The 23793-nt window shown below is 42.2% G+C and overlaps 3 protein-coding genes and 1 non-coding gene across 5 annotated transcripts; 1 reads left to right on the forward strand and 3 right to left on the reverse strand.

The window, feature by feature from the left end:
- Positions 1-4310: 4310 nt before the first annotated feature.
- LOC121800704 lies at positions 4311-6602 on the reverse strand. Its single transcript, XM_042200219.1, has 3 exons — positions 5625-6602; positions 5310-5513; positions 4311-5126 (listed from the first exon to the last, which is right to left on the reverse strand). Exons 1-3 carry the CDS (start codon positions 6600-6602, stop codon positions 4311-4313), a joined length of 1998 nt encoding a protein of 665 aa, XP_042056153.1.
- Positions 6109-6215, forward strand: LOC121801716. Its single transcript, XR_006050652.1, has one exon. It is a non-coding gene; the product is annotated as a small nucleolar RNA R71 (small nucleolar RNA).
- Positions 6603-14223: 7621 nt separating the features above from the next.
- LOC121801583 (peptide chain release factor PrfB3, chloroplastic-like) lies at positions 14224-17060 on the reverse strand. The gene is made up of 6 exons (XM_042201103.1): positions 16764-17060; positions 15986-16203; positions 15633-15833; positions 15242-15454; positions 14682-14865; positions 14224-14606 (listed from the first exon to the last, which is right to left on the reverse strand). The coding sequence occupies exons 1-6, from the start codon at positions 16927-16929 to the stop codon at positions 14317-14319; spliced, it is 1272 nt and encodes a 423-aa protein (XP_042057037.1). The 5' UTR covers positions 16930-17060; the 3' UTR covers positions 14224-14316.
- A 524-nt stretch (positions 17061-17584) lies between these two features.
- On the reverse strand, positions 17585-22573 carry LOC121801173. Of its 2 annotated transcripts, XM_042200619.1 has the most exons (14): positions 22472-22573; positions 22278-22379; positions 22140-22196; positions 21952-22016; positions 21752-21849; positions 21542-21593; positions 21320-21412; positions 20954-21064; positions 20088-20406; positions 19007-19473; positions 18806-18915; positions 18472-18530; positions 18205-18392; positions 17585-18105 (listed from the first exon to the last, which is right to left on the reverse strand). In XM_042200619.1, exons 1-14 carry the CDS (start codon positions 22524-22526, stop codon positions 17917-17919), a joined length of 1965 nt encoding a protein of 654 aa, XP_042056553.1. In that variant the 5' UTR covers positions 22527-22573; the 3' UTR covers positions 17585-17916. The 2 variants fall into 2 exon arrangements, with proteins under 2 accessions (XP_042056553.1, XP_042056554.1); XM_042200620.1 differs by lacking the exon at positions 22472-22573 and having other exon boundaries at positions 21952-22027; positions 22278-22362.
- Between the last annotated feature and the right edge of the window lie 1220 nt (positions 22574-23793).

The following is a 23793-nucleotide window of genomic DNA, read 5'->3' on the forward strand; positions in this document are numbered from 1 at the left end:
TCGCACATCCGTTGTTGAGCACGGACAAGATTCGCACGCAATTCCGTAAGCAACTTCCCTCTCTGCTGTATCAAATCTGCCACCTTAGGGGGGGTGGCAGCCGATGGTGGGGACGCCACCAGCATTGGGGGGTCCCTCCCATATAATGCTCGGAATGGCGAAGTGCCCAAAGCCTCGTGGTAGAAACAGTTGAGGGCGAGTTCAGCCCACAGAAGAAAATTACCCCACTTGGACGGACGATCCGCAGTAAATGCCCGAAGGTACTGTTCGAGGCCACGATTCCAAACCTCCGTCTGGCCATCCGATTGCGGGTGATAGGCTGTTGAAAAATGCAGATTGGTACCGCTCAAACGTAGCATTTCCTCCCAAGTAGCGTTCAAGAATACGGAATCCCTGTCCGAGACTAAGGTCTTTGAGAATCCATGATGGCGGACCACCGTATTGATGAAGAGATGGGCGACCCGTAAGGCGTCGAACTTCGCCGGTAACGGGGTGAAATGCGCATACTTGGAAAGGCAATCAACTACCACCATAATCGTGGTGTATCCTTTGGACGGAGGAAGACCTGTAATAAAGTCCATAGACACGTCCTCCCAAACTTGCGACGGGACGGGTAGGGGCTGTAACAAACCCGCAGGCTTTTGTGTTGAGTATTTAGTGGATTGACACACTGCACAGGATTCGACAAACTTTTTAACATCCTTGCGCATCCGGGGCCAATAAAATCCGGCTGATAGCAGACGAAAGGTGCGATCATGCCATGGGTGTCCCGCAATCGGCTTGCAGTGATGCTTAGTTAACAACAAGCGCTTTAGCTTCGAATCGGGGCTGAGAAGGATCCGGCGATTGAAATAGACCAGCCCGTCGACAAAAGATAGATGTGGCGGAGCTGTGCCCGCCGCGATCTGGGCGACCAACGCCCACAGATCTGGCAGATCTGCGGTCTCATCCCGCAACCGCTGTAACAACTCGGGCTGGAGTCGTTTGGTCCCAGATCAGTAGTGTGGTCCACGCCTTCCTCGCGTCGCGACAGGGCGTCAGCCGCTTTGTTGGTGGTCCCTTTCTTATACTCGATACAGAATTTATACCCCATTAATTTTCTGATGTAAAGATGTTGATCCGGGGTTTGCACAACCTGTTGCAGGAGATCCTTTAAACTATTTTGGTCACTGCGTATGATAAACTCCCGCCCGAGGAGATATTGCCGCCATTTCTGCATAGCCTCCACTATGGCGTAAAGCTCCTTATGATACGTCGAGGCGACTCGGCGATGCGGGCCTAGCTTCTTACTAAAGTAAGCGATGGGATGTTTATCTTGGATCAACACCGCTCCAATTTCTACATCCGAAGCGTCCGTCTCTATGCAAAATTGCTTCTCAAAATCCGGAAAATGATGCGATATTTTAGAGTTCTTAATCAAAGTATAAAGATTATCAAGTTCAATTATTTTAACTCTAATAATACTACACTACTGCAAGAATACAGTATCGTAGTAGTATTTCAAGTGTCGATCCACAGGGAGGCGAGATTGCTTACACTTAATATGACTACACAAAGCATATAAAGATTTTGTTTTGATTTTGAGATGGTTAACTAACTTAAGCTACTGAAATGAGATTTTTAACACGAGAAAGACAAGTCACTCCAAGTTGCTCTCTAAGCTTGCGTTGTTTTACACCATTTACAACGAAACATACGACGGGATTATAATTATCAACCTAATCACGTGCACTGAACATGTCTACGACGTATAGTTCACAGTCAGCTGAACACTTGTTCCATGAACCAACTTTCAACGACATTTAATTCCTGCGGATGCGCGGGAACAAACGTCGTCTACTATAATTACTTACCTAATCCACTATCAATTTATCCCCTGAACAGTTCTAATTCGATAGCATACCAACAAACGATCAATCCTAAGCTATGTTAAAGAGACGATAGTTAAGATTTAACAACACTACATCATTAGCCAAAAACGTGGCATTTTAATTATCAAACACATTGTTGGTATCAAACGTACGATTCAAGGTGTTAAAACAAATATACAAGCCTAGATTACAACTTGGAACAACAAAGAGAGTCTAGCCTATACACATGGTAGAATGTAGAAACAAAACCATAGGTGTGTTGCTCTCGTCGAGTGGAGTCGAGATTCGGGAATAGATGGTCGGAATAATGGTCGGAATGCCTTCCTTCTCTTCTTCCTCTCCTCCTTTCTCTCTGTTTTTCTCTCTCATCTCGTGTGTGGAGCGCCTCTGATTCCTTTTTTCCTTGTTTTTATGCCTCAACCGACGAGTGAAACTGCTGAAAACTGCTTGAAACTCCGAACGCCCGGCCGGGCGAAATCAAAAGGTAGAAACGCCCGACCGGGCGTTTAGCTTCTGGACCTTGCGACAATTTCACCCGACCGGGTGTTTTGGAAAGTGGGAATCACCCGGTCGGGTGTTCTTTCTGGACTCCTCACGCACAAACCATTTCACCCGGCCGGGTGTTTCAAGCATGGAAATTCACCCGGTCGGGTGTTTCTTCTGCCTTCTCAGCTGTGCATTTCCGACGAACTTCCAACTTTTAACACCCAAAACTACACTCAAAGCACGACTTGATGAGTTACAATTAACATAAAAATGTTTAGTCTACGGGGAAAAGTATAAGACAATTGCTTCGCATCAAATACCCCCAAACTTAAGCTCTTGCTCGCCCCGAGCAAGGTACATTTTAAGCACATAAACTCAACCAAATCTAACCCACAAAGAGATTTTCATCAAAAAGAATCATGTAGGGACGTGAGTGACAAAATCTAAACCCCCAACATTTCCAATCGAGATTTCCCACTCTCAAGAACAATCACTCATCCCCTTAGAACTTCAAGTCAAGATGCACTTCAAAGTAAGTCCAAGCATACGATCAAACAACTCAAACCGTCATCATTGACTCATCAAGCATTACTAACCACAAAGACTCACAGATTTCAAATCGAATTTCTTTAACTCTACCAAGTTCTTTACACAACATCCACAAGCATCAACGATAAAGTCCAAGGTCTTATTTCAAGGTTGTAATGGGGCTAGGGACGAGGTAGGATAAATATGGATAGTGAGCTCAAAGGCTACACATTTGAGTGCCAAATTCTTCGTTCCTAAACTTCCTTCCAAAGATCAATCAACGAAAACATTACGACCAAACTCGAACTCCCCTAAACTTGAGATCTATTCTAGACAAGATTACATCAAACAAATATAGAAGCTCTATCTTTATTCCATCACACTTTATTATTGTTTTTTTTCATTCTTTTGAAAAGACCTCGACTTTTGCAAATTTGGAGGTCGTCTTTTTTTTTCCTTAGAACTTCATTCTTTTCACATTACATCAAGTCTAGATATGACTACTCTTTACAATTCACCACCCACACTCAAACTCAAACCACAAAGCTCAACTTGTATTTAGCACCCAAATAGTAGCAAGGTCTTTCGATGAGGCTAAAATGAGGCTTATTTAAGTAGCTAAGTGATAGGCTAAGTGTTTACACAAACAATAGAGAATTAAGCTCAAAGTGGCTTCTAGGGGATCATTAGATGGACTAGGCATGTGATCATTTGGCCATGGAGTTCATCCTAGTGCCTTATCCTCCCAAATCGTTAACACAAACGAACGCAAGCAGTTCACTTGATAAAGCAAATCAACCCAAAATAATTTCCACAAGACATGCGATTTTCATACTCTCCTCAACTCAAGAAATCGGTTGTAATCACAACATGCTCTTTCAAATAAATTCATGCACTCATTCCATTCATCCTAAGCTTCAAAGTTCAAGTAAAATTAAGCAAGATTTCCTAACCAGAAAGCCGAAGATAAAGCATGCACCCGTCAACTACATAGATTCAAAACATCTTTATCATGCAATACACCCAAAAATATACATCACAAATCATTCACAACCCCCCCCCCAAACTTGAATGCATCATTGTCCTCAATGCATGCAAAGAAGACAAATAAAGTAAAGGGAAAGAAAACTCCCCCAAACTTGGCGTGATATCCATAGTGCATTCGGGTAGGAGGGTGGGTGTAAAAATCCTTTGCAGGTGTGCATCCTCCTAAGCTCCAATCCGCTCTCCATGATGCTCCTACAAAAAGAACAAAAACTACAAAAAAGAAACACTCAATTCAAAATAAATGTTAGAGGAAAGAATTGAGCAAACAAAACCTCCAACATATGAAACCAAAAATAAAAACATAAAAACTTGGGTTGCCTCCCAATCAGCGCCTTTGTTTATAGTCGTTGGCTCGACCTTCTTCATCCTTGTCTACCTCTATCCAAGCTCCCATAGGCGCTTCTCCGCCTTCTCTTGCTCGATCACCAGCTCTTCACCATCTACTCGAAACACCACCGTGTTTGTCTTGGTCTTAATCACAACATCCCCGATCGCTAAGAATGGCCTACCAAAGAGGATAGGCATGTCCTTTTCCTCTTCCATCTCTAGGACAATAAAGTCGACCGGGAGTACAAACTTGTCCACCTTCACCAAGACATCCATGATGATCCCTAGTGGCTTCACAATTGAGTGATCCGCCAATTGTAGCTCAATATCGATTGACTCAATCCTCACTTGTAGACCGATTGACCTCGCCGTCTTCAGAGCCATCAATGATATTCTCGAGCCTTGATCAAGTAGGCACTTTGGGAACTTTTTATCTCCCATCTCACATGGGATCACACAACTCCCAGGGTCTCGTCTCTTCGCAGGTATCTTCCCCTTCACCAATTGTGAGCAAAATGTGCTCAATCTCACCACACCATCCTCTTGTATCTTCTCCTTTTTTGCGATAAGGTCCTTAAAAAACTTGGAGAATTTAGGAAAGTGTAGGAACAAATCCACTAAGGACACATCTACTCTGACTTTCCTAATGATACTCATCATCCAATCGAGTCCTTTCTCTTGAGTTATTTTCTTTGTCTTCTTCTTCTCGATTGAGAAAGGAGGCGGGGGGATAAAATCTGGAAAATTAAATGGACACTTCGGGTCCATTGCCGGACTTAGCGGGATCTTTTTGCGGATATCCTTCTCTACTCGAATTTTTCCACTCGAATCGGATTCTTCACCATACTTCTTGCTGCCAGATGCAGCCTGAACTTGACCATGTTGGGCACCCTGCACCAACTTGGGACCTCCCTTACATACCTCGTCCGCCCGTGCGTGCGAGGAATGCAAGCCTAACATCTCATCCGCCCCCGCGTGTGAGATGCCGGAAGTACCTTGGCCATCAATTAATGGTGTCGAACCTAACTCGCGACCACTTCTTAGCTTAACCGTCTTGCACTGCTCATAGCCCTTAGGATTGGGCACCGTATTGCTTGGGATGGTATTCGGGATTCTTGTATGTGATGATGTAGCTAGCTGCCCGATTTGAGTCTCGAGGTTCCTCATTGTAGCTTCCATCTGACCAAACTTTTCCACCGTCTTCTCTTTGAAATTCTCATTCTCCCTTTGACTCTTAGTCATAAACGAGAGAATCTGTCACAATTGATCCTCGACTGATGGCTTCTTCTCATAACCCGGAGGTTGAGTGTTGTTCCTCCATTGAGTCCCCGAAGTGTTGCTAGGACCAGCTTGATTCCAGGTTGCTTGTTGAGGCCTCCAATTCTGCTGATTGTTGTATTGAATGCTTTGGTTGAAACCTTGATGATGGTTACCAATGTAGTTCACGTCCTCCACTGGTGGCCCTTGAAGACTTGGACATTGATCAGTATGATGTCCACCTTGACACAACCCACACTTCATAACGGTCACTGCTTGAGGTTGAGGAGTTAGTTGAAGAGATTTCACTGCTTTCGTCATTGAAGACATCTGGGTACTAATGTCCGCCAATTGAGCCTCAATGGCTGTCACTCTTTCCGCATCTTTGGTAGCACCAAATGTATCTCCTACCTTCTCAGTCGCTCTTCTTGGATTATGCCAATTCCTTTGATTGTTGGCCAACCTTTGGAACAAGGCTCTCACCTCATCATGCGTCAAATCATCCAAGTTCCCGTTTGAGCCTGCAGTGACTAGTCCCGTGCCCTCATTGTTGAGACCTTTGTAGAATTTTAAAAGGTCATGCCCCGGAGCTAGTCCATGACTTGGGCATTTCCTTATCATCTCCGTGAATCTCTTCCATGCTTCCGCAAAAGACTCATCATACTTCTGTCGGAATGAAGTGATCTCCTCTCTCAACTTCTCAATCTTCATTGGAGAGTTGTATTCCAAGAGGAACAAAGTCTTCAACTCTTGGAATGTTGCTATGTTGTAGCCCGGTAGAGAGTCATACCATGCTCTTGCTTTCTCCCTCAACGAGAACGGAAATAGGGCCCTCTTAATCCGATGATGCTCCACGTTTGGAGGTCTATGCGAGTTTGTTAGCTCATAAAAGGCATTGAGGTGGCTCACCGGATCTTCCTCATCCCGTCCATGGAAAAGATTTCCTCCATTCACCAAACTAATGTAGTGAGGTGGAATGTTGACGTTGTCGTTTGCATAAGCGAACTCCCCCGGGTACTCAATTCCCGACCTAAGAGTGTCGCCAAACCTTCCCCTGGGTGGTGGAATCTCATTGTTCTCTGCCATTGATTCAGTATCCGACTCTTGATCTCTTTCTGCACTTAACCCAAAGAGTGAGTTACTTCTGATTGGACTCGGATAGTCCGAAAAAATCTCAAACTCTGAACCTCTGACCCTTCTTCTTCTTTGATAACAGAGTAGTCCAAACGGTGGTGTACCCTGTGATCGCGTGTGCATTCACTTTTTATTTTTTTTTATTTTTATTTTTTTATTACCTACACAACAGAAAATACACCAAGCACAAGCACAATATATTTCCTAATTACCGAAAGCGAGACCTCTCGACAACTTCGGGGTAAGTACTATAAAAAGTGTGTGCTTAAGTGAAAAACTAAACTACCTAAAAACTAAACTAAGAGTTAGCTAAATATTACTTAAAATAATACACTCCTTCGTCTTCAAGTCCGGACGTGGTAGATGGCTATCACACCGTAGAACACGAACAATGTACCTATAAAACTCAAAAAGAAAAATCAAACAAAATAAAATAAAAACTAAAACAATTAAGCATAAACAAGCTATTGCCTCCCCGGCAACGGCGCCAAAACTTGATGCGATATTTTAGAGTTCTTAATCAAAGTATAAAAATTATCAAGTTCAATTATTTTAACTCTAATAATACTACACTACTGCAAGAATACAGTATCGTAGTAGTATTTCAAGTGTCGATCCACAGGGAGGCGAGATTGCTTACACTTAATATGACTACACAAAGCATATAAAGATTTTGTTTTGATTTTGAGATGGTTAACTAACTTAAGCTACTGAAATGAGATTTTTAACACGAGAAAGACAAGTCACTCCAAGTTGCTCTCTAAGCTTGCGTTGTTTTACACCATTTACAACGAAACATACGACGTGATTATAATTATCAACCTAATCGCGTGCACTGAACATGTCTACGACGTATAGTTCACAGTCAGCTGAACACTTGTTCCATGAACCAACTTTCAACGACATTTAATTCATGCGGATGCGCGGGAACAAACGTCGTCTACTATAATTACTTACCTAATCCACTATCAATTTATCCCCTGAACAGTTCTAATTCGATAGCATACCAACAAACGATCAATCCTAAGCTATGTTAAAGAGACGATAGTTAAGATTTAACAACACTACATCATTAGCCAAAAACGTAGCATTTTAATTATCAAACACATTGTTGGTATCAAACGTACGATTCAAGGTATTAAAACAAATATACAAGCCTAGATTACAACTTGGAACAACAAAGAGAGTCTAGCCTATACACATGGTAGAATGTAGAAACAAAACCATAGGTGTGTTGCTCTCGTCGAGTGGAGTCAGGATTCGAGAATAGATGGTCGGAATAATGGCCGGAATGCCTTCCTTCTCTTCTTCCTCTCCTCCTTTCTCTCTGTTTTTCTCTCTCATCTCGTGTGTGGAGCCCCTCTGATTCTTTTTTTCCTTGTTTTTATGCCTCAACCGTCGAGTGAAACTGCTGAAAACTGCTTGAAACTCCGAACGCCCGGCCGGCCGAAATCAAAAGGTAGAAACGCCCGACCGAGCATTTAGCTTCTGGACCTTGCGACAATTTCACCCGACCGGGTGTTTTGGAAAGTGGGAATCACCCGGTCGGGTGTTCTTTCTGTACTCCTCACGCACAAACCATTTCACCCGGTCGGGTGTTTCTTCTGCCTTCTCAGCTGTGCATTTCCGACGAACTTCCAACTTTTAACACCCAAAACTACACTCAAAGCACGACTTGATGAGTTACAATTAACATAAAAATGTTTAGTCTACGGGGAAAAGTATAAGACAATTGCTTCGCATCAGCAAACTCAAAACCAGTGCGATTGTCATGGCTTCTTTGAGAGCCGTGAACGCGACGTCCCCTGCTTCGGACCAGACAAAGGCCTCCTTTTTTAACAGATCAGTGAGTGGTGCTGCTATCATGGCGTAATTTGCAATGAAGCGTCGGTAATACCCTCCCTGTTAAGCCCAAAAACCCACGCAGTTGTTTCACGGTCTTAGCCGTTGGCCATGACGTCATAGCCTCGATCTTAGCAAGGTCAGCTTTAAGGCTGCCATCCGAAACCAAATGGCCCAAGTACTTCACCGTTGTGCTGCAGAACGAACACTTGGAAAGCTTGACGAAGAATTGATGGGTCTGTAACAACTCCAGCACCTGTTCTAAGTGAGAGCAGTGGTCGTCCAACGTGGGGCTATACACAAGGATTTCGTCGAAGAAGACGATTACACCCTTCCTCAATAACGGCTGAAAAATCCCGTTCATGGCAGCTTGAAACGTCGACGGGGCATTGGTCAGGCCGAACGGCATTACTAAGAACTCAAAATGGTCGTCATGTGTCCTGAAAGCCGTCTTAAACACGTCTGCATCGTGCATGCGAATCTGATGGTAACCGGACCTCAAATCCAATTTTGGTGAAGAATTTCACGCGTCCCAGCTCGTCGAAGAGTTCGTCTGCTGCCGGGATTGGAAAATTATCAGGCACCATTGCCATGTTCAAGGCCCTGTAGTCGATGCAAAACCGGAAAGAGCCATCTTTCTTTCTAATTAACAAGACCGGTGAGGAGAAAGGACTCTGACTCCGTTGAATAATTCCTTGCGCGAGCATGTCTCGCACCTGCCTTTCGATCTCATTTTTTTGAAAATAAGGATATCTATAGGGCCGCACATTGATTGGTTTAGAGTTGGGGAGTAGGTGGATCCGATGATCAAACTCCCGCCGCGGAGGCATCCCTGTCGGTACATCAAAGACCGGACGGAACCTGTTCAACACAGCCTAGACCGCCGGCGGGGTATCCTGGGGAAAGTCTTCGGCGCTGGCTGTGCGTGAATCTTGTGCACCAGAATCTATCCGAACTATCTCGTAAAACTCATTGGTCGTTGAATGTGCAGCCAGCATTGCTAATGACTTTAAGGAAATAAGGCATGGAGAAGGTTGCACTACGTGTAGCGCCACAGGTACTCCATTCTGGGAAAATTCCAAGGTTTTCCTCACAAAATCAGCCGAGATTTTTCCCAACGATTCCAGCCAATCCATACCGAGCACAATATCTAGGCCATGAATTTCCATGATGTGCAAGTCCAGAATGAAGTCGACGCCCTGAATAGCGAGCTTGGTCTTGCGTGCTATATGTGAACAAATCAATGACGCACCGTTGCCCACATAGACTCTAAATGGTCGGATCGGGATCAAGGATAATTGCAACTGTTCCGCCACTCTTGGATGGAGGAAATCATGATTGCTCCATGTATCAATAAGTATACTGACTGTAGTCGTCCCGATTGTGCCAATGACGTTGAAAGGGCGGGACTTGCTGGTCCCCGTCAACGTGTAGAGATGTGACAAATGTGTCGTGATCACTGTCTCTGGGTCGTCGCCGGTGTCTGACCCCATCCAGATTGTCGGTGGCATCGTCCTCGCCTATATAACATAGAATCTTCATTTTACACACATGGCTTGGCACCCATTTTTTCGGACAATGGTAGCATAATCCCTTCTGCGAACGCTCAGCCTTTTCAGCGTTCGAGACCCGGATGGGTCGAAATCCAGATTTGACTGTCTCCTTAGGCTGTGCGGCTGCTTGCTGACTGGATAGAGCGGCCGCAGCTGAACTGTTGTTAGGAGCTGTGAATCGGGAGTCCCATCCGCCCCATTTACCCCGGAACTGCTGGGAGTGGCACTCCTCGTGCGACGACCCAAGCCTCAATGTTAAAGCCATCGCTTCAGCCAATGATGCTGGCTGCTGCAACTCGACTTTTTCTTGGATGGGCTCCTTGAGACCCGTGATGAAGATCAGAATTAGGGTCTCCTCGGAAATTCCATGCACCCTATTAAGGTATCGGTCAAACGCATCATGATACTCAGCCACACTGCCCGTCTGCACAAGCTTCGATAAGGGCCCTGCGCAATTACGGAAGCTCTGAGGGTCGAACCTATGGCGGACATCTTCCAGAAACTCAAGCCATGTTACGACAGGATTATTAGCTCTGTAGTTAAAAATCCATTCCGCTGCCGGCGGCTGAAACAACATTACCACGTAGTGTAGGCGATCTTCATCCGCCATCTGTAAATGGTCGAAATAGTATTCGACTCGAGAAATCCAATTCGAAGCATCCGAGCTGTCGAAACGGGGTGCTTTCATGTCCAGATCCCGCGGCTTCTCCATTTTGCTCGTGCTGTGATTAGGGCGGTTTAAGGGAGAGTCCTAGGATGTAGATTGGCGATAACCATTAAAACCACGATCTAATTCCTGTAGAAAGGGTGCGATGAAGGGCAGGCCCCTGGTGCTGGGAAGCTAGGCGCCCTTCCCGTCGCGGTTGATCGTGAAAAACCACTCGTCGTCGGCGGACGTCCCCACCACGAGCACGCAGGCTGTGGTTGAAAAACCTGGGGACATCCCCGTCGGCAGCCATAACCTCGCGATGAGTACGATGTGGAATCACATCTGTATCGTCAGAAAAGTAAAGTGGATCTGGATCAGGAATGATTGGAGCCTCCAAATCGTCAACCCTCCTATCAGTGGCCTCCAAGCAGAACTCCAGTTTATCGAAGTGCGCCATGATTTTCTCGAACCCTAAAGAAAACAGATCAGTGGTACCTGAATCGTCTATACGCTGGGTACTGGGTTGCGGGTCGCCCCGTGGTGGGGGACGGGGTCCACCGTTTCCGCGGCGAGCGGCTGATGCATCGCGAAGAGGTTGACTCGTCACAATTTCTTAGGCGTTGCCGCCGGTCAACAGGCCGGTTGGGGGTAAAACAGCATCGGATCCATCCAGGGTGAGTACGCAATGAAAGACACCAGTTGTTAAGAGCGATTCTCCTAACGATGATTAATACACTTGCACGAAACACGTACGAGAATTATCCGGCGCCCAGGAGGTCTGGGTCGGCGGTGATTTCCGGTGAGAAGAGCTGTACGCGAGAGAGATTCTCGTCGTCAGCCAATTAGGGTAGCGTTTCTTGTTGCACAAAAATTAGGCCAGAATAATATGATTTGATTGATAATTCCAAATAATGAAAGAATGGCCCTATTTATTCTAATACCCTAGGGTTGATTCGACTTAACTTATACGTTCGGGAAAGAACCAACGAAGAAAACCCGAACGGGGCTTATAAAACGCCCGACTCAATTACAATAAAATAATTAACAATCCATAACTCAATAAATATGAAAAGAAAAGAAAGGAAACGACGAAAGGAAAAAATGAATAACTCCTATTTAATTACGTCGCTACTTGGCGACGTAATTTGCCAGCTTCTGCGGTGGTTTGATTCGATCCCTCGGCCTCAATGATCTTGCCTCCGCATTGGTCGTGTTCTTATACTATTGCCTCTGCTTCCATGTCTTCTTGGCTGTCGCGGGTGCTACCTCACCTGCGGTTGATTCCTCATCCTGCATTCTCAGGATGTCCTTATCAAATGTCTATTGCCAGAGGGGAAGAAACCTGTAAGATGCAGATGGGTCTTCACGATCAAGCGATAGCCTGATGGATCTATTGAAAGATACAAAGCTCATCTTGTTGCAAAGGGATACACTCAAACCTATAGAGTGGACTACCCAGAAACCTTCTCTCCGGTAGCCAAGATTAATACTGTCAGAGTACTAGTATCCGTGCCAGCCAATAAAGATTGGCCCCTACACCAGTTTGATGTAACCAACGCATTTTTGCATGGTGAGTTGAAAAGGAAGGTATATATGGAGGCTCTTCCGGGCTATGAGGATGGATTTGCAGATGGGGAAGTCTGTCTGTTGAAGAGAACGCTATAGGGGTTGAAACAGTCTCCAAGAGCTTGGTTTGGGAGGTTCACCGAAGTAATGAAGAAAAATGACTATCAGTAGAGCAATTCCGACTACACCTTATTTCTGAAGAAGAAGAAGAAGAAGAAGAAGAAGAAGAAGAAATCACTTGTCTTATCATTTATGTTGACGACATGATTATCACAGGAGATGATGCAGATGAGATTAAACAGTTAAAAGGGAATCTAGCTAAGGAGTTTGAGATGAAATATTTGGGAGCTCTAAAGTACTTCCTTGGAGTTGAAGTGCTAAGATCAAGAGAAGGAATTTTCATCAATCAGAAGAAATACACGTTGGATCTCCTAGCAGAAATTGGAATGATGGAGTGCAAACCGGCAGACACTCCTATCACAGTAAATCATGGTCTTCAGATTACAGAAGGAGCCAAACTAGCTGATCGAGAGAGGTATCAAAGGTTAGTAGGGAAGTTGATCTACTTATCACACACTAGACCAGATATAGCATAAGTTGTCAGTGTGGTAAGTCATTCATGCATCGGCCACAGTGTGACCATCTTGAAGCAGCTTTAAGGATAGTTCGATACTTGAAAGGCACGTTTGATCATGGTGTAATGTTCAAGAAAAACGACCATTTGGAGATTCATGGCTACACGGATGCTGATTGGGCTGAGAACCCAGTGGATAGACAATCCACTTCTGGATATTTTACCTTCGTTGGGGACAATCTGGTTACATGGAAGAGCAAGAAGCAGAAGGTAGTAGCGTTGTCCAGTGCAGAGGCAGAATTTAGAGGAATCAAGAATGGATTGATTGAGGTATTATGGCTCCGAAGATTGATGAATGAATTGGGATTCTTATCGCAGAAAACCTGTCAGATATTTTGTGATAATAAGGCCGCGATCAGTATCTCTGAAAATCCTGTCTAACATGACCGGACAAAACATGTGGAAGTCGATAGACACTTTATAAAGGAAAAAATTGAAGATGGAATTGTTGAGTTTCCATTTGTTCGATCTGAAAATCAACTGGTAGACATCCTGACAAAGGCAATGGGATCCAAGAATTTTGCAGAAGCTTTGGGCAAGTTAAGTTTCAGAAATCTCGTTACTTAACTTGAGGGGGAGTGTTAGAATATACGAACAAATTAGGAGGATATCGTGGGATTTATTTTCATATATATTGTGTATATTGTGTATTTCTTGCTCACTACTTCATCCCCTCTATAAAGGGTGATCACTGTAAACGTAATTATTCATTCAATACAATTGATACATTTTCCCCAATATAATTCAATAATATTGATTGTAGAGAACTAGGTTTTGTATTCATTGATGTATTTCTTACAAGGCTGGGGATGGAGTATTGATTACAATGGAAAGAATAAAGCCTCGAAAATAATGCCTACTCTACAAGTAAAACAATTTTCATAATCTTCTATGATATTGCGTATGATTTACTTCCTTGTTTAACAGTTATGTGTGAAAATATAAATCTTAGGAGCTTTTAAGATTCGTGTTTTTACATTATAGGGAACTTTGGGCCTAGCATGCAACTTACAGATGATGTGCATTTCAAAGAATGCATGATCTTATCTTAGTAATAGCTTAGTAACTCTTCAGATCCTAATCAGCATTACTCTGAGATTGGTGAACCACGAATTGGCATGGTGTCGTCGTCATCATCATATCCCGCTCCAATTTGATAGTATCTTTTTGTTCTTTTGCTTTTTTTCACATTTTCGTCATAAAACCCATCTCCCTTTGGTATTTAGATAGTGATCGAGATTTAGTCATGGTATTAGGTCTTGGTATTATAATCTCTGTAGATACGATCTATTTACTATACTAGCCTCGTACATTTCCTAGTATAGCTCGTGTCTAAAATTAGGCGAGTCGCATTCCCTGCAGTTCATAATCACATATTGGACACCATATTCTAGTTTTAAGCTATCGATTTAACTAACAAAATTACACAGCAGTACTAGATTGTCTGGAACTGATGTGAGCAGCAATGATAGGGTCGAGATTGCCATTCAAAACGGGGCTTACATTGGGAAACTGAGCACCAGACCTGAGATCGTGCACCATCTTCGTTGGATGGAGGACATATTTTCGTGTTTCTCGACTCCACCTGTCCGTTGCAGCGCCTCTCTTGATGCTCCCCACACCAGACACGCCATGGTCCCTCAGAAGAACGAGAAGTTTAGCCTTCAAACGGTTGAGGGCTTTGATCTTGTTGGCAAAGCGACTCCTCTCACCTGTGGATGAACCAATCTGATCATTTCATACCATTTCAAGAATTCATCAGTTATCAAGTTTGATGATACTCATACCTGTAGACTGAACTTCTACACCTGTTGGTATGTGGTGGATGTGAACAGCTGAAGAAACCCTACTCATTTGTGGATTGCCCTCACAGTAGGACGGGTATGAAACTTGTATATCCTCGTCCTCAATTGGCAGGTCAGCAGATGAGTTGATGAATAGGGGAATCACATCAACGGAGGCCAAGCTAGCCTGAGAAGTAGGTAGAACGAACCTTATGAGACACATAATCGAACACAGAACAGATTTGCTTTTATGGGAAGGCCTAATGAATTTCAAAGCATTCATGTAGCTTCGCTCAAAGGTGAATGGATATGAAGAGAGCATAGCGTTTGGTTTCTAATAGAAGTTCGAAGGAAGAATCAGAGGTTCTTCACATTATCTCAATCATGCTATGTGAGTTAAAAAGGAAAGAAACCGAGTCACGCTGAGAATGCAACGTGAAGCAAAGGAGAGTGTGTGTGCTTGAAAACATGTTATACGGGTTTCTATCACTCAGCAAGTCATAGGATAAGGACCTTCGTATGTACACTAACAAAACACACTTTTGGTAAATCAATTTTCCTACCTTAGGAAGAGCAGAAGTACTGTCCGAACACCTTATCAGAGAGTGTACGCCTCTTTCTCCTGATAGATATCCATAGGCGAATTTAAATTCTAGTTCGATAGAAGCACATTTCAGTTCGCCATTGCTTGAATGATATCTCTCTACTATCCTCCCAGCATAGCCCTGCCTTTCAGCCCATTTCATGTACATCTGTGCGAGTTGCAACGCCCATCTCTGGATAAACATTACAATAAAAAAAATCACTTGAAAATGAGGTACAGTAGCAAAACAAGATTCTGATAGCCAATCCATAGAAAGAAACCAAAATCCCGAATTCGCTAACTTCATGTCCATAGCAATTTCTAACGTCACCTTGCCAGCAGCAAGGGTTGAGAAAAGAAAAGCTGCAAACCTCAGAGAGTGTATCTCCCCATCTCGACTCAATGATGATGCACGCTCCCTCCATGTCGTATGGCTCCTTTAGAAGCTTCGACATCTCATACTTATCCAAAAACTTGTTTACATCTAAAGAAGCAGTATATGCCTGCTTGAAGAGCTCATAAGTTATAGCATCCATCTCTGCAAGCTCGGTGATAAGCTTAGCTTCCTCAGCCTGTATCATGTAAGCTTAAATTCCAAAACACAGTAACTTCAAATCTTTTCAACTTACACTTGACATATTGAGATTCAGCAGTGTAATCAAGACAGAAAACGAAGAAAATAAATGAAGCAATATAATATCAGACTTAAATTAGCACAAGTTACCTTATATGTAAGATCCCTCAGTGTGTCAACCACCTTGGCACTGTCAGCCAGTTTGGCAAGGACTTCGTTTGATTTGGTGAGGTCGTCCCACAAGTCATAGTTGCGGACAACTCCTTCTTGGTCAACATGCTTCCCTTCTTCAAATTCCAATGCCGTTGGTGCCAGCATCTCTGCACGAAGAACAGAATCTTCTATTCTCTTTCTCAAAGAAAACATTCCTGTGCGACAAAAAACCAATACGGCCAGTCTGAATCATAAGCATACATGGAGTTGAAGCAATCATGATATGAGCTTCAATTATGAAATCTGGTACACTAGTTAAAAATATTCACAATTTCATCTTTCAAAATCACAAGTAGTATCTCATTTGAAGCTAAATTTTTTACCAAAAACCACATCCATGCACACACTCACAATTACATGAAGCACCTCACAAATACTAGCTCCATCCGTTGCTTGAAGAAAGTAATAACCCCTCTTTTGAAGCTAAATCTACAATAAATTACACAAACACAAACCTATCATAGACACAAATACGCTCGCCTCGTGTAATCGTGTTAGTGTAGCATCTAAAGACTAAATACCTTCCCTTTCTGTGCAGAAAATTAATGAAACCAAAACTAGTTTTTTTTAAAAAAAAAATACAAGGCTCCAACACTAATAAACAATCATCCAATTGACTGAAAGTCTGAAACAATCCCATAAACTCAGAATTCTTGAACAATATTAACAGAAAAAGAAGCAAAATAATGATAATAACAGGAGAGAATGAGCAAACCGAGTTCTTTGTAGAACTTGCTCTTGTCATCGTCGAGGGGTTCTTGAGAAGCTTTTAAACTGAAATTTGAAGAAGCGCGAGGTTTCGGACAATAATTCGGCCAGTTCCGACCATTCCTGAACTGGGTTTCATTAAAATATGCTGTCGGGAGAAGCTCGGCCGCCATTTCTAAGGTTTCTGCCGGCTGCCGGAAAGCACGCTTTTTTAGCGTTGGGAGTTGAACTTGCTAGTGGCGCCAGGCTCGCGCACGTGCACGGTGCACGGTGCACCTACAATAATTATTTTTTCTGGATTGGTATTTTCTACATATTATTGAATTTTTTTAATACTCCTACTCCTTTTTATTGCTGATAGGGTTGAAAGGGATGTTTTATTTTTTATTAAAAGAAAGAGTAAGGTCAGGTCAATCTTTGTTCTAGATATATAATCAAAATACGAATTTGGTTCAAAATATTCATTTTTTGAAAAATAAGTTCATAACAAATAAAATTCTTGTTGGAGTAGTCTTTTTTTTACGGTTCCGTCAAAAAACTAAGGCTAAACTGTGCAATTAGCGTTGACTGTTAGTTTTTTTACGAAACTGTCAAAAAAAGACTACTTCTGCGACATTTTCATTTGGTATGAATCTGTTTTTTAAAGTGAATGTTTTAAACCAAATTCATAATTTAGTCATATGTTTAAAATCAAAATGAACCTTTATTCTAAAAGAAATTAAGTAATTAACTTAATTGTGACTGGGAGATTAATCGCATTTTGTTTTTATTGGCACTGTTTATTCAAACAATAAACAAAAGATAATTTTGCATTTTGGAACAGAAAAATTTAATAAAAATAAGCACATTAGTGATATGAATAATAATGAAAATCAAGTTTTCACCAACCTTTTCTAGGATATATTTTTCCAAAAAAAGGAGTCCCAACTCATTTTGCCACAAAGTTATGTCTCACCAAAATAGTTACTTACCCAACCAAAACAACTTACGCTGAACCAATTTCTCTCAATAGAAAATGAGAGGAAACTGAAATTTCGTATCTTGATTTCTTCATCCGACGAATTTGAGAGAAAAATACCTAATTTAATTTTTTTGGCTACCCTTACTTACTCTAGGACATAGTATGTACATATATTTCCATGCAGTCAGCTTATTCAAATCTAAAGGGATTCTGCAAACTGAGGGGCATCAAGATCAAGTTCTTGCTTCATGATACAGTTCATAAGCCAATCACTGCTGAATGTCCGAATCCCCAAATTCAGAGCTGATACAGCTTCTTCCATGTCTTCCTCACAAGCCACAAAGATGGTTTTTGATACCTCGTGTGTCTCATTCTGTGTTCTGATGGCCTAGAATGTGAGAAATGGGTTATAATGTGACTGTAAACTTTAAATCTCATTTTGTTTCTTTACTAATGAATGACAGTGTTTGCCTTTTGATTAACTTACATTTGCTCCAGCTGACTTGACAATTGCTGACAGAGTCTGGATGGGAGGTTGCACATGAGTCGCCAGCCATATATCGAAACCTTTAAGCAATGAACATGGATTTGCTCTTGCTCTGACGACTGCACTCTTGAGCTCAACTCTGTACTTAGTTTTGTAATCTTCGTCATTCAGAATGAAGGGTATCTCATCTATATTTAAGGAGATTGAGGTTCAGCAGGCGGATAGGATGTCCAAGTAGATATTACAAGTAAAAAGAGTGTAACCTACCTACAAATCTGCCCTTCTTGAAGCTTTCTTTCAACCAGGCAGGTGAAATGACCCAGGCTCTGCATATGATAAGCATTTTCATCATATTGGCTACGAAAATTTTGTGACTTCATTTGTCAATGGCAAAAAAAACTCTTACAGAAAATAAAAATCATCACTGTTACTCATCAATGCTACAACTACACACTTTTCATGAATCTAAGCATGAATGATGCAATGATTAAAATATTAAGATGCAGTCAAGTTGCTTCACGTCTACACTCAGATTCACTTTGTATGAAACCATTGCACTATTTCCTTAGAATCTTAGAAAGTGTTATCAGAAAGAACTGACCCTGAACAGAGAGCAGTGCAGAAATTTAGTGTCTTTCTCACTTTCCCAGCGACAACATGCGTACTTAAGCTTCCATCAGACGTGACAATTCCACCCAGATCTTCAATTATCTATATAACCAATTTGTCAATACACATGCAGAAATTTATCAAAGCATAAGTGCTGAGAGAATGATTCAATAGCTGTGTACAAAGTTTATACCTTGGTGAGATATGATTTCTTATCAGCATCAGCAATATTCATCAGCATAATTCTATGAGATTTTGCTGTAAATGGGATTTCTGGGATGTCAAAATCTTTCCTTGTGATGTTACTAACTCCAAGATCCACTTTTTCATGCATGCTATTACTCTCATTTGCTAGTGAAATATCAGCATAAAAATTATTTCCAATTGTTGACAAGCAGTTTCTATCAAGAGAATTAGCAACTCCGCCATCATGTGTCCAACTAGGCGAGTAAGAAGATGATTGATGGTCCTCCGAATGAGTGCCCTTTACTTTCTTTGACATCAATGAGGTGCAGGAGGTTTCCCACACCCTTTTCTTATTTCCATCCACTGAACAAGAGAAATTATCCTCATCATCTTCCCTTAGACCATCCAGTTTTCCAGAAGCATTAGCCACATTGCAGTTTTTTGCAGCTGGCAGAATGCCTACATCTTGACACCCTATCAGAAGAAAAATGCACATCACTTCAAATTAATGCTATGAAAGAGAAAAACTGGAAACTTAATATAGTTATATCCGTTAGAAAAATGCTTGAGTCCTAGCTCTAGTCTACAAAATAAAAATGAAATACAAATATCATTATTATATGCAAAACTATGTACTGATGGGAAAAGCCACTGAGAATAGCTTAAATGAACATGCATAAGCTCTTACTAGCCTATCATTTCTTTAGGCAACTTAGCCAGCACCTCTCCTGCTATGTTGGCCATGAAAAGGGCTCAACTCGGATCCTCAAGGGTGATACCACATAAGCCAAATCCAAACTAGTGGTGGGTCAAACACAATAGACACTGAAAATACACTTGGTAGGGTAGATAACTCATCTATCTTGGAGTTATATGACCAAAAATGACCTAAAGTGTGTGTTCTTATTATATTTTGTTTATTTATCTTCCCTACCAAACTGCCCCTAACTTAACTAATATCTTGATAACTGATCCAGCACTGATTATTTGTTTTTCTGGTGTTCTGAATACAATTATCAATGTTCACGGATAAAGAAATGTGAAAGATTAAAATATTCAAGAATCAAAACCCAAATTAATGTACTTACCATCGATAGGAAGCTTTCCAGTCCCTAATATATCAGACTCATAATACCCACTTTCAACTATCTGGTTATTTTCTTTAGAAAGAGGCCCTTGGCCCTCAGCAACATGAATCAGTTGTTGGGTTCCAAGAGACAGATGAATAGGTTTCACCAGTAAACTTAGATTTGGTAGCTCTGCTGATCCAGATGAGCTCGCTTTGAGAAGATGAGACGACATTAGTGTTGAACCACCAGGAAAGCACAGTGCTTTTCGTATATCAGCCTTGATTGGGAGTTTGCGAGGTCTACCATTTTTTGCAACCTCACCAATTACTGTAAACCCCTGTGTTCATTTTACACATTTCAGTTTTATGAGCATCGAAGGGGAGAACGAGTTTACCAAGTGTCAAACTTATTGCTAGATTATCTTAACCAGCCATCTTTGGTCTAAGACCTGCCATTGCTTAATCACAATTACAAAGCATCTGTAATGTACTCTCAGATAAAATACTATTCCCTCCATTATATAGTAATAGAGTCATTTCTCTTTTTAGTAAAAGTCAACATATTTTTCCACACCCACTTTACTCTCTTACTTTTTTCTCTCTTCATCTCTCTACCTTTTTCATTTTCCACTTTATTCTGTCTTTACTTAACTCACCTAACACAATTTTTCTTAATCTCCGAGCCGAAAAAAACGCCTCCATTACTTTGGAACGGAGGGAACACTATTTTTATACTATTACTTATAAATTTATAGAATTATTATATTTGCAAAAAACAATGCATCTACCAAAACTTGTTTTTATGTTGATGAACTTGGGCTATCAGAAACTATATCCATGAGTACAACAAACGAAATGCCAACTATCATAGTTTGAGCCAGTTACCTGTCTGATCCAAAATCCTTCTGATTCTTTGTCTCCCCAGCATAGTATAGTCTGAACACCTACACTATGCAGCCTTTCTCTCAATTCCGAGTATAACAAGCAACCAATTCCCTGAAATTATTCGAGTAAGAACAAAGTAAGCTCCAATACGATCTTGAAGTTCATAATGATATGGTAATGATAGACCATGATTCAGCAACAGTATCCACATGCTTATTGAGGAAAGGTTAAGGAGTATGCTCAGAGCCCCCTTAAATGACACAGACCCTCACCAATGTTAGTCTAAATGCATTTTCTAACTAAAAGTATATATAATTAGTAGCCGTATCAAGATCTTAAGTATAGCAAGCGGCAGAGGAAAAGAACCTTGCGCTGAAAGATTGAGTTAACAGCAGCAAGAGGAACCTCTGCATACTGTGTATCAGCTGGGATGATTTGATAAGTAATTGCTGCAATGACCTGTTGACAGGGGGAGCAAGCAAAGAGAGTTGCAAAACGCATCAATAATAAATTAACATTTCAAGAGAACACGGACTAACAAACTGAAAACAGTAATCACAAGGATTGCAGCCACTATTATTATCGTACCTCTCCAGATAGTCTTTCATCCTTGGACTTGAGAAGTAAAGTACAGTATTTCCTGTAAATACATATAATCAAACATAGATAGGACAAATGCATACCATGATATTCATTATCAATACAATCTAGCATAGCCGGACTGTGGCAGAATTCAGCCAATGAATGCCAGGTTAGCCAGCCCAGCCAACAACTAAAGAGCATGCAGGTGTCTCTTACCCATTGGTAACACATCTTTGAAGGAACATTGATTCTTTTCCAGTATTGGCAGCAAAGTTCATCGCGGGTAGCTCTTTTGTGTAAAGAGTTAACACCTCCTGAAGCGGCAAATGGAAACATAATGGGTAATCTATTTATTTTCACTCAAAATGGTGGGCAGAATAACATAAATGGGAAGTGGCTAGATACAAAAGATATACCTGCAGGAGGGACTTAGTTTGGCCAGTTAAATCTTTCGGATGAGCAAGTACAAAATAGCAATTACCTACGTATTAACTAATCATTATCATCATAAACATCCCCCGTCACCTTAAAACAGACTGTTAACGAAACTAAACCGAATATCCCCCTCCCAAAAAAAACATATTGAACAAAAACAAATACTTACCAGATTTCGCAAGTCCTTCGCCCTCACCGTTGTCAGCTTCCCTTGCTTTTGCGACCACTGACACCAAAAATAAATTGATCACTAAATAAAAAAGAAAAAACAATACTATTGCGAACCTCATGGGGGATAAATATTTACCTGAAATACTGACTTTGGCAGCTTTTGAGAGAAAGATCTGGAGAGTATCACCGTTTGATGCGGAAGTGAAATTCTTCGCTTGCACAATCACTTCACAATTTCCTGCAAATCGAGAATGTGAGTCAATAAAATCTATAAATGGACTATAAAAAATGGGTAAAAGATGAAGTTAGGAATTTCGGAATTTTATTTACCAACGGAGATAGGAACTGACGATGGAGGCGAAAAGTTTCTTCTTCTCGGCCCCATTGGAATGGGAGGGATGAGGATGGGCCGATGGGGTTTAAGAGCATCTCCAATGCTGGCGGACGTCAAATAGCCGTCAAATAGCCTTCACACTGCCACATCATCAGCACTACAATTCTCCTGCCACATCAGCTTGCCACATCAACTGGACATCAAATAGCCATCAAATAGCCTTCACACTACCTATCCACATCACTAATAACAATTATATAATTTAATTTACAATTGTATCAACATACATAATTTAATTTACGAGACAAATACGGAAAATTCGAATAATAATATTAAAATTTAAAAAGTACATTACTTTTAAAAAAAAGTACAACAATTTAAAAAAATTACAAAAAGTAAAAGTACATTAATTTAAAAAAGTAAAACAAAATCACTCATCGCCGCCGTCCTCGTCTCCGTCGTCGCCCAACGCTTCTTCACTGCCGTCGCCGCCGCCTCCGTCGCCACCTACGCCGCGGCTATTCCCGCCGGTGTCCCTCCTCATCGCCTCCAGTTCTTCACGCTGGCTCTGGAGCAATACGCGAAGAAAATCCTTCACCTCGGGGTCCACCGCCGCTTGGAAGTCGGCTAAGGTCTTCACCATTTGAGCGCGCGTGCACGGTGCACGGTCCCAGCACTTCCGGACCTCCTCCCCGGTGCACGGTCTCCCTTCAGGGCAAAATGCCCTGTAGGCTGCAGCTATCTGCTGCCACGGGTACACGTTGTAGTACCCGCTCATTGGAGGCCAACCACCTCCCCCAGGAGCCGGGGAAGTATGGGACCCTGCCCCGGGAGTCGGGGGCGTCTGAGACCCTACACCGGGAGCCGGGGGAGTCTGAGACCATCCCCCGGGATTAACTGGAGTACCTTCGTAGTTGTTCTCCATTGCTCGTTATTGATCTTGTACAGAAAGTAAGGTAGAGAGAGAGTACTCGTTAAAACAAGTGGTGCGAATGAAAATGAGGTTCAACGCGCGTATATATTGTGTTTTGCGAAAAAAAAAAAAAAATATTTAAATCCGACGCCGGTTTGGCGCCGATCCGGGAGCCACAATGGCGCCCGTGAGGATCGGCGTGGGAACCGGCGTCAGCGCGGGAATCGGCATGGCGACGCCGATTTTGACGCCGATTTCGCCCACGCCGGTTCCAATGGTTCGGCGTCAAACCGGCGTGGGCGAAAAATCGGCGCTCCGGTGGTGACGCCGACCATTGGAGATGCTCTAATAGGCGGGTTTTTGAAGGGGGGGATGAAAATTACGCTGATGGCGGGAAATGTAAAT

This window comes from Salvia splendens, chromosome 4 (genome assembly GCF_004379255.2).
Source record: "Salvia splendens isolate huo1 chromosome 4, SspV2, whole genome shotgun sequence".
Lineage (NCBI taxonomy): Eukaryota > Viridiplantae > Streptophyta > Magnoliopsida > Lamiales > Lamiaceae > Salvia > Salvia splendens.

What these genes read in the sequence shown, in the direction of transcription:
- LOC121800704 (XM_042200219.1), bottom strand. Translation starts at nt 6,602, where the DNA reads ATGGCAGAGAACAATGAGATTCCACCACCCAGGGGAAGGTTTGGCGAC. An exon ending in AGAATTGGAGGCCTCAACAA is followed by an intron (nt 5,514 to 5,624) that starts GCAACCTGGAAT and finishes CAATTGTGACAG; the next exon opens with ATTCTCTCGTTTATGACTAA. An exon ending in GCTATGAGCAGTGCAAGACG is followed by an intron (nt 5,127 to 5,309) that starts GTTAAGCTAAGA and finishes GGTCAAGTTCAG; the next exon opens with GCTGCATCTGGCAGCAAGAA.
- LOC121801583 (XM_042201103.1), bottom strand. Translation starts at nt 16,929, where the DNA reads ATGGCGGCCGAGCTTCTCCCGACAGCATATTTTAATGAAACCCAGTTC. An exon ending in CAAGTTCTACAAAGAACTCG is followed by an intron (nt 16,204 to 16,763) that starts GTTTGCTCATTC and finishes TTTGTCGCACAG; the next exon opens with GAATGTTTTCTTTGAGAAAG. An exon ending in TGTAGAAGTTCAGTCTACAG is followed by an intron (nt 14,607 to 14,681) that starts GTATGAGTATCA and finishes GTTCATCCACAG; the next exon opens with GTGAGAGGAGTCGCTTTGCC.
- LOC121801173 (XM_042200619.1), bottom strand. Translation starts at nt 22,526, where the DNA reads ATGGGGCCGAGAAGAAGAAACTTTTCGCCTCCATCGTCAGTTCCTATC. An exon ending in CAAAGATGTGTTACCAATGG is followed by an intron (nt 21,594 to 21,751) that starts GTAAGAGACACC and finishes ATGTATTTACAG; the next exon opens with GAAATACTGTACTTTACTTC. An exon ending in TCAAGTCAGCTGGAGCAAAT is followed by an intron (nt 18,106 to 18,204) that starts GTAAGTTAATCA and finishes CTCACATTCTAG; the next exon opens with GCCATCAGAACACAGAATGA.